Genomic DNA, 14,940 nt, shown 5'->3' with positions numbered 1-14,940 from the left:
AAGCACTCTGAATGCAAGTTCATTCTCTTTTGACCACCAGCCCCTTTCATTGTGCTTAGCACATAAATGTTCTATGATGTTCATTAAATTGAATGACTAGGTCATTTCCCTATTCATAGTGAATTGATGGGTCAACACTCTTTTGTATATCATTGTACATGATTTGCATCATTTTGTACATTAATGGTAATGGCATTGATTGCTTTTGATATGTAAAAACAACATAGGTGAATTCCACTATTTTATTCTCTTTTCATTTGAATATGACTTGCTGCCTCTTCTCATGACCCAGATCTCTTGTTTTTTGTAAGGCTTTCTCACTGCCTTATCTAGAGGGTATGGATTTTGTTTTTTGCATTTTTGTGTGTCTTGCTAGTATTATAGTATATGCTACTTCTTCTGCCATTCCTGCCTTAGGACATCTTAAAAAATTTTCTTTCTTACACTTAAACTGTTATTTCCCATATCACTTTAAGGTATACAATTTATACACATATACATATTCCATCATTAATATATTACCATTTAACTTTGCCATTAGGCTGCCATTTAGTAAAACTCTTAAGGAAGAAAGAGAGAACTTATTTTAAGGAGTCCTGGAACTTACCTAGAGATGTTGGTTCACCATCAAGAATTTTATTCTTGTCAAGAATATGCTTTTGAAATTTCAAAGAGAAGAAATAAAATTTAGAAGAGCTACCAACCTATGAAAGACCAAGAGAAGATGAAGTACATAAAGGAGGGAAAAAAATAGTAAAACCCCAAACCATCACCAATGGACAAAAACCACCATAAAATTCTAGGCAAGGTTCTTTGCCTTATTTTAAAATAATGAAATGTGCAACAGAGAATGCCCTAAATGACAAGACTCAAGGCTCAAGGCATGAAATTCTCCTTAGAGGAAAATAGTGGTTGAAGGATTCTGAAAATCAGGTTCCCAATCTATTGTTAGTAGCCAGAAAATTAAACAGTTTTGATTTGAATTTCTGTGTTAAAATAATAGAGTCTGGGCTGCTGAGTTTGGAGAGAAAAAGAAAAGGGGACATTTAGTAACCATTCCCAAAGAAATGTTATACAAATTGTGGTAAGTGGTAGCGCCTCCATTTCCAGTGAAGCCTGGATGAGACAATACTCTGTACAACAGGAGAGATTTATGATAGAATTCGAACAGACTTCCTGGGTTCTGAGATCCTCGAATATGTTACTAAGCAGAGCAGGACTTGCCCCACAAAAAGACCTAGAGAGTTTTCCAAGATTCCAAGTCATTAGGCAGGGTTTCCAGGGACAGCAGTGCCACAGCCCCAATTGTTCTCTGGGATAATCTGACAATCTGACCTGATTCACGAAAAAAGCCTATGGAATCTTATCCACTTCAGAGTTTACATGAAAAGGTGGGTAGTAACCAAGCAGGGAAATAAATTCTTTCTTAAGCCCAGGGCTCAGATCAGCCCATTTACCTTATAATTGCACAAACAGTATAGTAAATGAGAAACTGCGGTTAACTTCCTTTGGCAAACATAAGAAGAATTTATACTTCTGCTCAGAAATGCACTATTTTCAATGCAAAGGAATTAAAAAGGTCAGGTAAGAAAGTTTCCTATTGGAAATATCATATACAGACAGCAATGGCAGGAAGGGTGAAGGAGGCACACTTCCTAAGCTGCTTCTAAGAAAAAATGTCAATCAGCTGCTAGCTTTTGCTTCACATAACTTTGACATATGTCCCTTGACCTTTACCAACTACCCTTTCACGTTTGACACTTAATGTTTGCTACATGATTAAAATTCAGTGTTAATTGATTTCAACACCATCAGTTAAGTTATATTTAGCTAAGAACACTCACTTTTGTCTTTTGTGAGTAGCACTGCAGTGCTATTACAAAGAGGTAGTCAGGAGGGCAACTGAGATACGAGAAGAGAATGATTCAGTGTGCAGATAATTGTTCCGAGTGAAATTTAGCTCGGTATTTTTGTTCCTGTCCTTAATAGAACTGAGATTTAGCACCTCCTGTTGGCATTTAGCCCCCACCCCCACATAGAAGGAGGCTGTGCTGGGTGGGTGTGGAGAATGAACCACACCAGAATTGAATTATAGCACAGTTCCAACCTGGCAAGAATTTTCTCTGGCCAGCTCGAGGGTGCAAAGCTGGGGATCCCAAAAGAGAGGCCAGGCATTCCCTAGAAAAGATCTCCATAAGTGTGGCATCACCCTCAATGAGGGAGGGGGACACGGTTGTTTAAAGAGCATCAGTCAAAATGGGTGACCATTCCCAAAGAAGACAATGGAATCCAGGGTATTTAAGCCAGAGCAGAATTATAGTATTAATCTCAGCATTATGGTTTACCCCATAATGTGGCCATAGGAATCACCAGAAGTGGATTTGACCTCTTTCTCTGGGATTTTCAAGTGAAAACAACAGCAACACATTATTAGTTTCTTTTCTTCTTTGCTCTTTTGCTCTGTGACTAGATTGTGATAAGAATTTGGATATGTAAATCTTCCTTTTACCTGAACCTCAAAATGCTATACATCATTACAATTGCCAAGCTTTAGGATGTTGTCATGAATCTGTGCTCTCAGTCTATTGTGCCACTGAAATACTTCTTCTGTCCTTTTGATGCACTAGCAGAGCAGGAAGAGAGAAGCTCTCCATTTGGTAGATAGTACAAGTGAAGCAAAGTTTGTCTGTGATTTGTTCATATTCATCTCACTACAGATCCAAAAATAGACGTTGGGTTCTTTGAGACCATATGCCCAGTTAGCCCCCAGATATATATTTATTTATGCAGCTTTGTAGCATTTTTCATATGTGCATCACAGATTTTTTTGCCCCTATTATGTTCAACTATTATGTTCTGCAAGTAGGGTCTGTGCCCTTACCCTGTCCTCAACCTTCAATTGGAGGGCACTTGGTCCCTGGTAGACTTTGCTTTCCTGCTGACCCCCTCAGGAAAAGTTCTAGTTTCTATCTGCCAGAGATTTAAGTAGCCCCATTACAAGTCAAATGATTCATCACCAAGTCGCATAATTGGCCTTGGGTGTCAACCCTGAGCCCAAGTCTCTACCTTCCGTTCTTGATGAGACATTGGGTACCATCTTTGTCCCATTCCATAAGAATCTCATTAGTTCTCTAGGATGAGATCTCTGGCTTTTCTCAGCTGTTCATTTTTTTCCCCCTCCCCAGAATGGTGGAGTGGGAAAGACTTTATAGAGATGAAATTTGCTAGTCCTTGTATCTTCTAGTCTCCTTTGACTTTGTGGTATAATATAAGATGGAACATTATTTTTATCTCAAATATTTACTTTGAAGTGAAAATTTTAAACATATGTGTTTTGTAATATCATTCATCAATAAAGACTGGATGCATGGCTTTCTACATACTTTGAGATTGAAGGTACTTTCAGTTTATAAATTTTTTTTCTCTGTTTACATTTTAAGGTGTTACACAATGGCCTCATTATGGAAATGAAGCATCCGACAGTGGGGAAGATATCAGTCCCAGGTTTGAAAATGTTTATTATTTTCCTTAACACCTTCCTTTGTTAATTTTGCAATATGGTGATCACTGCAGGTAGCTGATGAACCCCCAAACAACTGGTCAAAACCTGGGTATTCGTGCTCATTTTGGCCCTTACAAGGATGTATGCTGAGGTTATGGAATTGTGCCTTAGCTCTAATGAATGTCTGATTGCCTTAGTAACAAAAAAATATTTCTATTTCCTAATTCCATTTTGTCTAATCATGTACTCACAAAAGTACATTATGTAATATCAACAGAGAGATAACGACAGATATGAAAAATATTATGAAAATGCAGTGCAGTTAGTATGAGAATGAGAAGCCAGGCAAGATAGATGTGGTCTCCAGGGATGGCCATGATGGACAGCTCATGTCAGGGGCATTTTCTTTCAGAGTTATGGTTTAAGGCTTGGATCTTGGTATTGCAGATCAAGAAACTAAGTGTTTTCAGAAACCCAGAATGGAGTGAATTTTTTTAGGTTGATTCATATCAAACAAATTCTCTCAAGACTACTCCTTAAGCTAAAATGCCAACTTTTTTATTTCCAGGATTGAATTCTCCTTTCAGGGGCCAGAACCTTATGCCTACTCTCAGAGAAACCTCATGGATAGTTCATCCAAACTGTAGTGAGAGTTTATGGTCAACCTCTTTATTCCCACAGATTTTACTTCCCCCTTCCTCAGATCTGTTATCTCTCTCCTCTGGATATTGCTGGAAAAACACTTTACATTCTTGTTCATTGTGTTCCTATGTCCTAGACTATACAAAACCATGTACTTAAAAAAAAGCTTTTAAAATGTGAAATATAACATATATACAAAGAAAAGAAAGAAAAATCAATAATTTTCAAGGTACACTTCAACAAGTATTACAGAACAGATTTCGGAGTTTGTTGTAGGTTACCATTCCACTATTTCAGATTTTTCCTTCTAGCTGCTCCAAAACACTGGAGGCTAAAAGAAATATAGTGGCTTAGCAGTCATAGTCGTTTGCTAAATCTTATTTTCTCTGTTATGCCTTCTCTCTCTCCTTCTGACCCTTCTCCCAGTCTATAGGGATCTTTAGGTAATGCGCATTCTGACTTTTTCATGTTGAGAAAGGATGTTGACACTAAAGTATAGGGACATGTAATTAGTTGATAATCTTGGAGAGGCCAGATCCTCTGGGTTTCAGGATTTATCTGGCCTAAGAACCCTCTGGAAATTATGGGTTCCAGCAAAGCAAATTTAGGGCATGAAACTTTTATACAGTCTCATTTCAGACCTTAGGTATTTTTAAGAGTTGTTAACTTTTAAAAACTCTTGGTTGGGATTTGCAAACCATGGCAATTAACACTATCTAACTGAAGCTTGTATAAGAGTAGCCTCCAGAATAGCCTTTTGACTCTATTTGATTTCCTTTAGCCACTGATGCCTTATTTTACTACAGTTCTCTTCCCCTTTTTGGTCAGGGAGGTAATGTCGCACCTGTGGTTCCAGGGCCAGACTCATCCCCGGGAATCACGCCCCACATTGTCAGGGATTTTTTCATCCCTAAATGTTTTGTCCCATGTAGGGGGGAAGGTAATGATTTTCCTTGCAGAGTTGGACTTAGAGAGAGAGAGTCCGCGTTTGAGCAACAAAAGAGGTTTCCTGGAGGCAATCTTAAGCCTTGTTATAGGTAGTCCTAGCTTCTCCAATATAAGAAATAAGTTTCATAAATTGATTTCAAAATCAAGGGCTTGGCCTATTTTCTTGGGAGTCCTCAGTGGTTGCGAGGGTACCCAGAATTTCCCGGATGGAAAAGTTTAATAGTTCCATATTTCTTTCCCCTTCACACCCTCAAGGGACTCTACCAATACTTCTTAATTATCAGACCACCCTACTCTGAGAGGTATCCTGGTATTACATTAATCTATATGTGGAATTACAAGGTCTCATTCCAATTCTAGACTCCAGGAGTTTAAATGAGCTATTTAGACAGGTTGATTTAGATTGTGTGTTACAGAAAATTTAGATTCTAGACTGTTCTGGTTTGCTAGCTGCTGGAATGCAATATACCAGAACGGAATGGCTTTTAAAAAGGGGAATTTAATGAGTTGCTAGTTTACAGTTCTAAGGCTGAGAAAATGTCCCGATTAAAACAAGTCTATAGAAATGTCCAATCAAAGGCATCCGGGGAAAGATACCTTGGTTCAAGAAGGCCGATGAAGTTCAGGGTTTCTCTCTGATCTGGAAAGGCACATGGTGAATGCAGTCAGGGCTCCTCTCTCGGCTGGACAGGCACATGGCGAATACGGTATCATCTGCTAGCTTTGTCTCCTGGCTTCCTGTTTCATGAAGCTCCCTGGGAGGCGTTTTCCTTCTTCATCTCCAAAGGTCACTGGCTGGTGGACTCTCTGCTTCGCGGTGCTGCAGCATTCTCTGCTCTCTCTGAGTCTCTCATTCTCCAAAATGTTTCCTCTTTTATAGGACTTCAGAAACTAATCAAGACCCACTCAGATGGGTGGAGACATATCATCCCCTAATCCAGTTTAACAACCGTTCTTAACTAAATCTCATCAACCAGGGAGATGATCCCATCACAGTCCCAAATACACAGCATTGAATAGAGACTATTCTACCTTTAAGAAATGGGATTTATATTAAAACATGACTTTTCTTAGGGGGCATACTTCCTTTCAAACCAGCACATAGACATAATAAGCTTCTCTGCCTTGGTCTCAAACAAGGGTCTAGAGGGTCTAAAGTACAAAACACTATCATCTTTTACCCTGTATTCTGATGTACCATAGTTCCAACCAGATTGGCCTTGTTTTTACCTCTAATTGAGGCCTGATCGCTTTTTCATTTACTTTAACTGTTATTATATGTAGCTATGGTAATGTTCAGGGCTGTAGAACTCCATTTCTGGGTCTTAGGTATCACAAAATTACTCAACGTTCCAGGGAAAAACCAGCTGATACACATATAACTCAGTGTCTCAGAATCTAGAAATAAATTTACAACTTCAGACTAAATGTGGCAACTATAAGGGCTTACAATCTTGACTCTAATTTTCTTTTAAGTATTTTCTGAAAAAAGCTTTTGCATATTTATTCTTTTGTTTCTGGCTTATTTTACACAACAAATTATCCCCAAGGTTTATTCAGTTTGTTGCATATCTCTTGATGCCCTTCCTTTTTTGTAGCCGCACCATATTCCATCATATAACTGTATCACAGTTTACCACTCTACTTCTCAGTCATTGTATCCTTTGGCTCCCTCCATCTATTTTGCATCATGGATATCATCCAAAATAAACAAACCATGCCTTACAATATCCTTACTTGGTAAAAACATGTACTTTTATTATTTTCTTTTCTTCTGATAGAGGACAGTGAAATTTGCTAAGACATGACATTGGCCATTATTTTCTGGCCATAATTTAGGCATTCTTCAAACTCTTTGGGCACCTCAGTCAAATAGCATAGAGTATTATTTCTACAAATACCTGATCTCATCTATTGAAAAATTGTTATTGATAATTTCATTCCAAGTGTAATAATTTAATTCTGAAATTTGGGATCAATTTGATAATGACCTCCCATAACAGGACAGAATCATGACCATTGACATACAAAAATAATAAGAAGAAGGAAGTAGGATGAATAAAACAGAGTGAAAGATAAAATTCTGATGTGCAACAGTATAAGGAATATTGTAAGTGGATTTTGGAAATTAACTAAGAGAGCTGGTGTAAGTATAGCAGAGTCTGGAATGACATATTATAGGGAAATGCCATATGGTGGAGAAAGATGGTGGGGAAAAGAATACCTTGACTGAGGCTAAGGATAGCATTCATTCATTCATTTACTGATGATATTGAACATATACTATGTACCACACATTGCTTTGGGGTCCTAGGGATACAAAAATAAACCAGACAACATGGCCACTGGCCTTATGGAAATACAGTCAGTGGAAAGCCAGGTAGTAAAAACAGTTAACCAACAAATATTTTTGTAACCATGAATCATGATAAGTGCAAAGAAGGGGAAAGAACACTGTGCTGATATAGAGAAAAATGGGGGACATGAGGAATGTATTTTTGCGTGAGTCATCAGTGAAAGCCTCTTTGAGGGGCTGATTTATAAGCTGAGAATTGAAGAGTAAAAATGCTGGCATTTGAAGAATAGGGAAAGATCATTCCAAGTAAAGGGAGCAGCATGTGAGAAGTCCTGGAGTGGGAAAGTACTGGGTGTGTTTAAGCCAGTTATGAAAGGAAAGGAAGAGAAAAGGAAATGAGACTGAAGAGATTAGCAGAGACTTGAGGCCCACTACATTCAGTTTTACTCTAGGTAGAGGGAGAGTAGAAAAATGAACTATTGATGGGGAGACAAGATAAGAAAACACATGACCCTTTTTGCCAGGCTTAATAGTCTGACGTTCTAGGAGTCCCCAGTGACTCTCACCATTAGTTTAGTGATAGATGAGTCAGCAAAGTGGGCCCAATGTAATTTGCTCACAATTAACTAGTATAAACTGGTGGCATGCTAAAACCCCAGACATGCACATACACGCACACGTGCATGTGCACACACACACACACACACACCCCTATCTAAACTAACTAAGCCTACTAAATTCCATCTGTTCAAGGACACTCTGGGGATGGAACTATACCCAGGGCAGGCACAGCCGCACATGGCCACACAGTTTGCCAGGGAAGTCTGGTGTGAACAACGCTGAGAAGAGAGATGAGTATTTCCACAGGAAAGCGGAGGCTCCAGTGTGATAAAACAAGGGGAAATCAGTGTGTGTATTAGGATATCCTCATTTCCCCTGAGCAGGGAAAATGTAAGCAGATTCGTGAAAGAGGAGTAGCTGCGCCGAAAGGACTGTGGGATGAAAGAAAGATGGGAAAGCCCCAAGCAGGAGAGACCACGGTGCCGATTAGAGAAAGGACTTGCGTGGAGAAAGTGAGGAGGGGCAGTCTCACAGCTTACCTGGAGAGGTAGGCAGAGAATAAGAGGAATAAGATCTGAAATAACGAGGCGATTAAAAACAAATTAAATATTGAAAAGAGTTCTATGCCGAGGCCTGTGAGAGTCCTTCTGTCTGAGCAGTGGGGGTGTGTCTTGGAAGTGGAGCTTTGGTAGGAATCTCAGAGCTGGTTTAGCAGATCTTCTCATTGATTGATAAGGGGAAATATCTAAAAAGCTTCTAGTTTGGTTGGAGAGTTTAGTGAAAGTCAGTGTCCTGAAGTTTGGACTATGAAATCCGTAAAATCTGTGTTCGTTAATTAGGGGAAAACAAAATGGAAAGATACATTTGGGATGAAATTTATCCCATAATATTTCCTGAACGAGAAATTGGCCATGATAGAATCATCACCTCATCTGTGATTTTAGTGGAAAAATCTTCTATCAGTTTTCACATTTCAAAGGGCTGCCAGTTACCAGTGAGCCAGTCCCCATTTGCCTCTTCTCCTCATACTTCTGGTCATTGGCCTTTTAGCCAGAGTGGAACATGCTGTCCTTCCACGTACTCGTAGGTGCCAAAATAGCCTTGGTGCCGAGTGCCAAACTTCAAAGGGATGTCACCGAAATAAAGTTTGATCTGGAACTCTGAAGTTTCTCGCCATAACCTTTTTCAGATACTTACCCATGAATGTGGGTTGCGGTTACTGGATTCCGGCAGCAGCACTTCTGGGGAGTGTTTTAGTGGTGAGTGTGTCAGGGCTGTGAAAGCGAAGCAGTCTTCTACGCACGCAAAATGATTTTCAATTGAATTACCCTTGCCTGCTGGTCCCCGGATCTGTGCTTTTCGTAAAGCAGCTCCAAATTCTTTTAAATAAAAAGTTTCTTAAGTCTTTTGCCCATAGTGTTTTAATATTCATATTTGGAACCTGCAGTGATTTTTAGCGTGTGGGCGTTGGCTGCAGGAAGAGCACTCACCCCTATGAATTAATGTCACACAAACCAATTTATTGGAATATTAATGTTTGGACTTTGTGGTGAGCTTTTAAAGAGTTGAATGAATTTCTTTATTTGATTACCTGACATATTACATTTCTGAATGTTTTGCAAGACTTTTTATAAACGCTGATCTAAAACACCTTTCTGGGTTCAACACAGTATGCTTTTTTAAGTTACTGAAGGGCAAAGCTGCTGTCACTTAAAATCTAACCAACACCCTCTATGTTGTCTAAATACTGAAAGAGAAGTTTTCTGGAGGATGATTAGAATAATAAAAAAAACCTATTAAATGAAAAAGAATTAAAGAGATGATCTATGGCAAATTTTGATAAGCGGTATCCATTTCAAAATCTTGAGTTGTCTTTTTATGAATAGACTGGTTGTTATCTAACAGAGATATTAGTAATTAGTTCTTTTTTTCAGTTTGAAGCATAAACATGTAGATGTAGTGACCACTTAATCTCTCCCATTGTTTACAAATCTCATTCTTCTATGCCACTCAAGCCTTCACTTTGCCCTGTTACTTTTCACTTTTCTCTTCCCTTTAGATAGAAAATTAGTGTTTCTGAAATCACATATCCTCGAAGTACAGCTAAATTTCTATAATGGAAAACAGTAATGGGGAAAGCTGTCACGAATCTCACTAGGGAAAAAGAAAAATTAGGAGGAACCAGAGTTTCAGCTTATTTCCCTCCATAAAGTTTAAGTATGTTGGACTTCATGAGGAATTTTAAGTAAAACCAATCTGAGTGAAAGGTGGAATAAGTTATATCTTCAAGGTAGAAAAGCCCTTCAGATGACAACAGGAAGAGTGTGTAAAGTTTTCGTGTTATGTGTGGTGCATAATCTATCTTCTAGAAAGAACATACCCCTTCAGGGACCAGGTTAAGCTGCAAAAAGAGGAAAGAGATGAAAAGAAAGTCCTACATTCTGTCAACAGAATGGGAGAAAGCTGGCAGGGAAGTGACTTTTCAAATAGACTAGCCATGGTACTTCCCAGAGTCTTCAATTATTTTTAACTTTATTAAACCTCTACCCAAGGCAATGCACTGAAAGTGAAATAAATCTGTATTCTCAGATGGCTTGACATTGAATGCCTGCAGCCTTCCCTTGAAGTCTCTGCACCAACCCAGAATCCCAGACTTGTTTCTCTTCGGTGGGGAACCATAGCATGGTGACTTCCTTTCCTAGGAGAGCAGGGAGGAAATAGGAGGCACAGATCCCATCTCTAGGATTGTCTTTCCATCAGGAACCTGAGAAACCCGGAGTTAAATTACTGTTGCTGGTGTGACTGAAGGCTCTCCCCCAACAGGTTTATTGATCTTTGCCATCAAGAAGACATTTTCCTTGAGTTCTGAACTTTGGTCAGGAAATGCATGTTTCTGTTAGTGGGAAGTGGGAAGGTAACCATGAACTCAATTGTTTCTCTTCAACATAATCAACCAAGACCCTAATGGATTTCTTGATAAATGAATCTATCTAATAACAAGAAACTCTTGCTGAAAATCAGAACTCAGTTCAATCAACTAATTTCTGCAGCACACGGTACATTTTCACTACGAGAAAGTGATACCTATGCTAAAGAATTTTCCTGGGTGAATATTTCACTGGATTTATAAATTCTTTGGTATATTTTTTCAAGTATCACCAGGAAGAATGATCCTTCAGGGTAGAGGTTTGTTTGAAATGATCTGCACAGACCACTGAATGTCAAGCCAAATCTAAATTAGAAAGCAAAACAAAACCCAGGAAGAGCTCAGTGATGGTAAAAGGTTTTGATATTCTGTCTTAGAAAATGGACCAGAAATTTTCTGAGATTTACTCTTGAGTCTCTGTTGTATTAGCTGCAGGTCAATTTTGGATGCTGAGCCAAGTTTTTTCTGGATCAAATTTAAGTGCTGACTTTGTGATATGTCATGAAGGAATAAATGAAATTAATTAAAGGTAATTAGGCAGGTAAACTGGCTGGGAATATGCTAAAGTAGGTACTACATAATTGTTGAATACAAAAATTTTAAAGTTATCTTCCAGTTTTGGAGTTCCTTATTGTAGAGTTGGCTTGGATAATTAAGAAGTGACATTATCTCTGTCTCTGAGCAACTTCAGCCTAGAATGCAGTTGATTGACTTCATTGCTGGGCTTTTTCAAGGCTGGAGAAGGGGTCATTTTAGTCCTCGTTGAAAGAGAAGTGGCTTCACCTCTTCTCCAGCATTACCACCTGGGGACTTTCAGGTATGGGGGGAGGGTGAGAGAATTGGGCAGAATCCCACAGGAAAATTTTTTTCTTTAAATACCAATTCTTTTTTTCAACTTTTATTTTTCATGGTCGGACAGCAAGTACTTATTCTTGTAGTATGAAGACATATGCAGAGAAAATATCAGTGGAGTAAGTCATCTTCTTATTTAAAAGGACCATGGCATAATTTTGACTAAGCAAAGGTGTTTTGTTAATATTAGTGAGATGTTAGGTGGAGATGAAGAAATGTTAGTAATGAGGATAGTAGGTAGTTAAACAGAAACCTTTAGGTATCTTAGCAAAACCAATGGATCATGTGCAATATTCCATTTATCACATAACCCTCAGTCCTTAAGGGTTTATTTGGCACTGAGCTGGTGCTTATCTCGTCAGCTGGAGCAGGTGCTGTCTTCTGTGTATTAGTTATGTATCAGCTTCTGTGACCATGTCCTCTTATCTTTATTTGGGTATTTAGCAGTCAGTGCATCTGTGGATTCATTCTTTGAGAAACATTAAGACACCATATGGACAGGAAGGGATGAGAGGCCTTGAAATGCTTCACCAACCTGCCCTTCCTTCAACATGATGCAAATCACAGGGGGCCGCGTGACTCAGAGTTGGTATCCTTTAGTCTAACCTCTGAATCCCTGTGTCCGTTGAAGTTTTCCTATGAACTCTATGCCCCTGACTAGCTCAACAAACCAGAAGCTTTCAAGCATTTAAGCCAATGCATAATTTTAATTAATTTTAAAATGGAAAAAGTTAGTACAATTCAACAAGACATTTTGCAGATTTGAAGAGAGTGTGTGGTGACATTAAATGCCAGCAAGACATTGCAGCTGCAATAAAACTAGAGAAGCATTACCTAACATAGATTTAAAGAATATCCTCAGCACGGTGATGCCCCCTAAGCTCCTCAAAGACTGAAACTGCTTTGTATTTGTTGCTGGGCCTTTGTATTTGTATGTGACCTTAAATAACTTATTGCATTTTAGTGCCTTCTCTTCCTGTTCTAATGGGATCCATCTTTTCATTCTTTGAACTTACTAGGAAAATGTAATTTCTGAAGTAATTGTAAATGGATTTTGTAAATATATTTTAATGGCATCATTCTGGGGGATATTCACTGTGGAGAACTTCTGTATATATGATATATATATATATAAGCACTATATACATGACCACTTTATGCTTATGATTTGCTTAACCTCCAGGACAATTTAATAAGCCATACTTTATTATGTCCATTTTACAGATGAGGAAACAATAAGAAGTCTCCCCTCCAATTTAAAGGCTGCTTAATTTATTTTAACTGTTTTATTTTAAGATCAGTTTGGAAATTTAAAGAATGCTTAAATTTCAAGAATTTGATCTCAGGTTGAGCCTACCTCTGTTTAGAATTAATTTTATTTTTTACAAAATCCATAATTATGTTACTATTAAAAAAAAAACAGAAATGTATTCTTAAGTGGCTTTGGTATTCTCAAGAGCATATAAGTGTAAATGCACCAAAACATGTGGATTACATTTCCTGCAAGTTGTATTGTTTTCACACATTAACAGAAAGACAGTTTGGAAAGGGCAAAAAAAGAGAAATGTTTGGGATATGTGTGCAGATTTCAATCACTAAAAGGCCCAAGACATTTCTCCTCTTAGAAACCTGGGTTATCTGCCCAAAGACAACTTCTTCCTTGTCTCTGGTGCCATGTAGGAAATTCTCTTCTTGCTCACTTGGGACTGGCTTTGTTTTAAAGTTTGAGTCTAATTTCCTTCTAGCATTGTTAATTAAGCTGCAACAATATTGTGTTGGTATAAGAAAGTGAAGATGATGTTTTTAAAGCATTAATCTCTGATAATTTATATGGTTGAAAATAATAATTCAGATATCATAGATAAAACTATAACAGCTCATTTACGGGAAATTTTAGAAGAACCATGAGGCAATGCAGCATTTCTCAAAAAGTACTCTGTAGAACCCTGCAGTTTCCTGAAATATTAATAGTTGCCACACTAACAAATGGCCCTGCTGTCAAATAAGTTTGGGAAACACTGTGTTAAAGGATGGCCAATGGCTTTTCTTGACTTCATCTTTTCTCAAAACCTTTAAAATTGCAAGATGCACTTGAGTCTTTCAGAGGGATACACTGAATGCCATATTTCCCATTTGGCAGGGAAACTTTTTCTCTTAGGAGCTCATTAACATCTCATTTAAAAGCATTTTGTGGGATACTCACTGGAAAGTACGTAGCCACGTGAACAAGTTGCAATGGTAATTCATTGGAGAATTTGACTAGTTTATACTAACAAAGTTAGGGGAAAACAAGGTAACTGACTGTCTTTGAGAATTAGGATTTTTCTTTCTTTCTTTCTTTCTTTTTTTTTTTTTTAATAGCTCAAGGGACCAAGATTCTGAGGAATGTTGGAAGGGGGCTTTCTTTTCTGAGGCTTGGGCACCTGTGTGTGCCAGGCAGGAGAGGTGGATCAGAATCAGCGCATGGGTGGCTGACAGGCTATGGAGAGAGGAGGGGCTGGCCTGCCTCCCACCAGTGAGAGCCTGCTCTGACAATGAAAGGCATTAATCACGGAAATGAATTGCGGGAACCACTGAAGTGAAAGTCAGAAATAGCTCACATGGTGATGCTCTTGCACTAGAAGGAAAAACTATCCTGGGATCTAACAAAATCACTTAAAATGGAAATACTTTCTCTTCATTGAGCCACAGTAAAGCTGCACTAGGAGAATTCCACACAATTTTTCATACTCTAGCTTAGAAAATGGAGTTGATTAAGTGGAAGGGAACTTAAGAAAATGTGACAATGATGATGAGGTGATTAAAGGGTAAGATTTAAGTAGCAAGATGTGGAGAATTTAAGATGTATGACTGAGGCACGATGACAATGGGGTATATGATAGCTGCCTATAAATACCCAATTAATTGCTTAATGTGGCAAATGAGAAGAAACAGGCTTGAACCACCAAAAGAGAAGCTCAAATTGAAGTATATTAGGGAAACAGTATTTGACAGAAAGGGTGATTTGACTGCTGTCAGTTTAGTTACTGGAATTAAGATTCAGGATGATACTTTTCTTCCTTTTGCTATCCTGGTGTCAACAAACTTAGTTTAAAAAAGGATGTGTAGTTTTTCATGTTTCTTAAGAGCAGGGCTGGAAGAATAGAGAAAAATATTTCATTTGCTATAGAGTACTGTAAGCTGGAGACAAAGCTTATACACATTTTCCCATAA

At 38.3% G+C, this 14,940-nt stretch overlaps 1 protein-coding gene across 2 annotated transcripts in view; it reads left to right on the top strand.

The window, feature by feature from the left end:
• SUGCT (succinyl-CoA:glutarate-CoA transferase) overlaps positions 1–14,940 on the top strand; it is an 878,065-nt gene that overhangs the window by 773,898 nt on the left and 89,227 nt on the right. For both annotated transcript variants that reach the window (XM_077119443.1, XM_077119444.1), the window contains exon 13: positions 3,441–3,504. In XM_077119443.1, the coding sequence (XP_076975558.1) occupies positions 3,441–3,504 (64 nt within the window). The remainder of the gene's footprint in view (positions 1–3,440; positions 3,505–14,940) is intronic.

The sequence above is a fragment of the Tamandua tetradactyla genome, chromosome 1 (genome assembly GCF_023851605.1).
Source record: "Tamandua tetradactyla isolate mTamTet1 chromosome 1, mTamTet1.pri, whole genome shotgun sequence".
NCBI lineage: Eukaryota > Metazoa > Chordata > Mammalia > Pilosa > Myrmecophagidae > Tamandua > Tamandua tetradactyla.
Note: the sequence above shows the minus strand (reverse complement) of the source record. Positions and strands in the feature narration are given on the sequence as shown.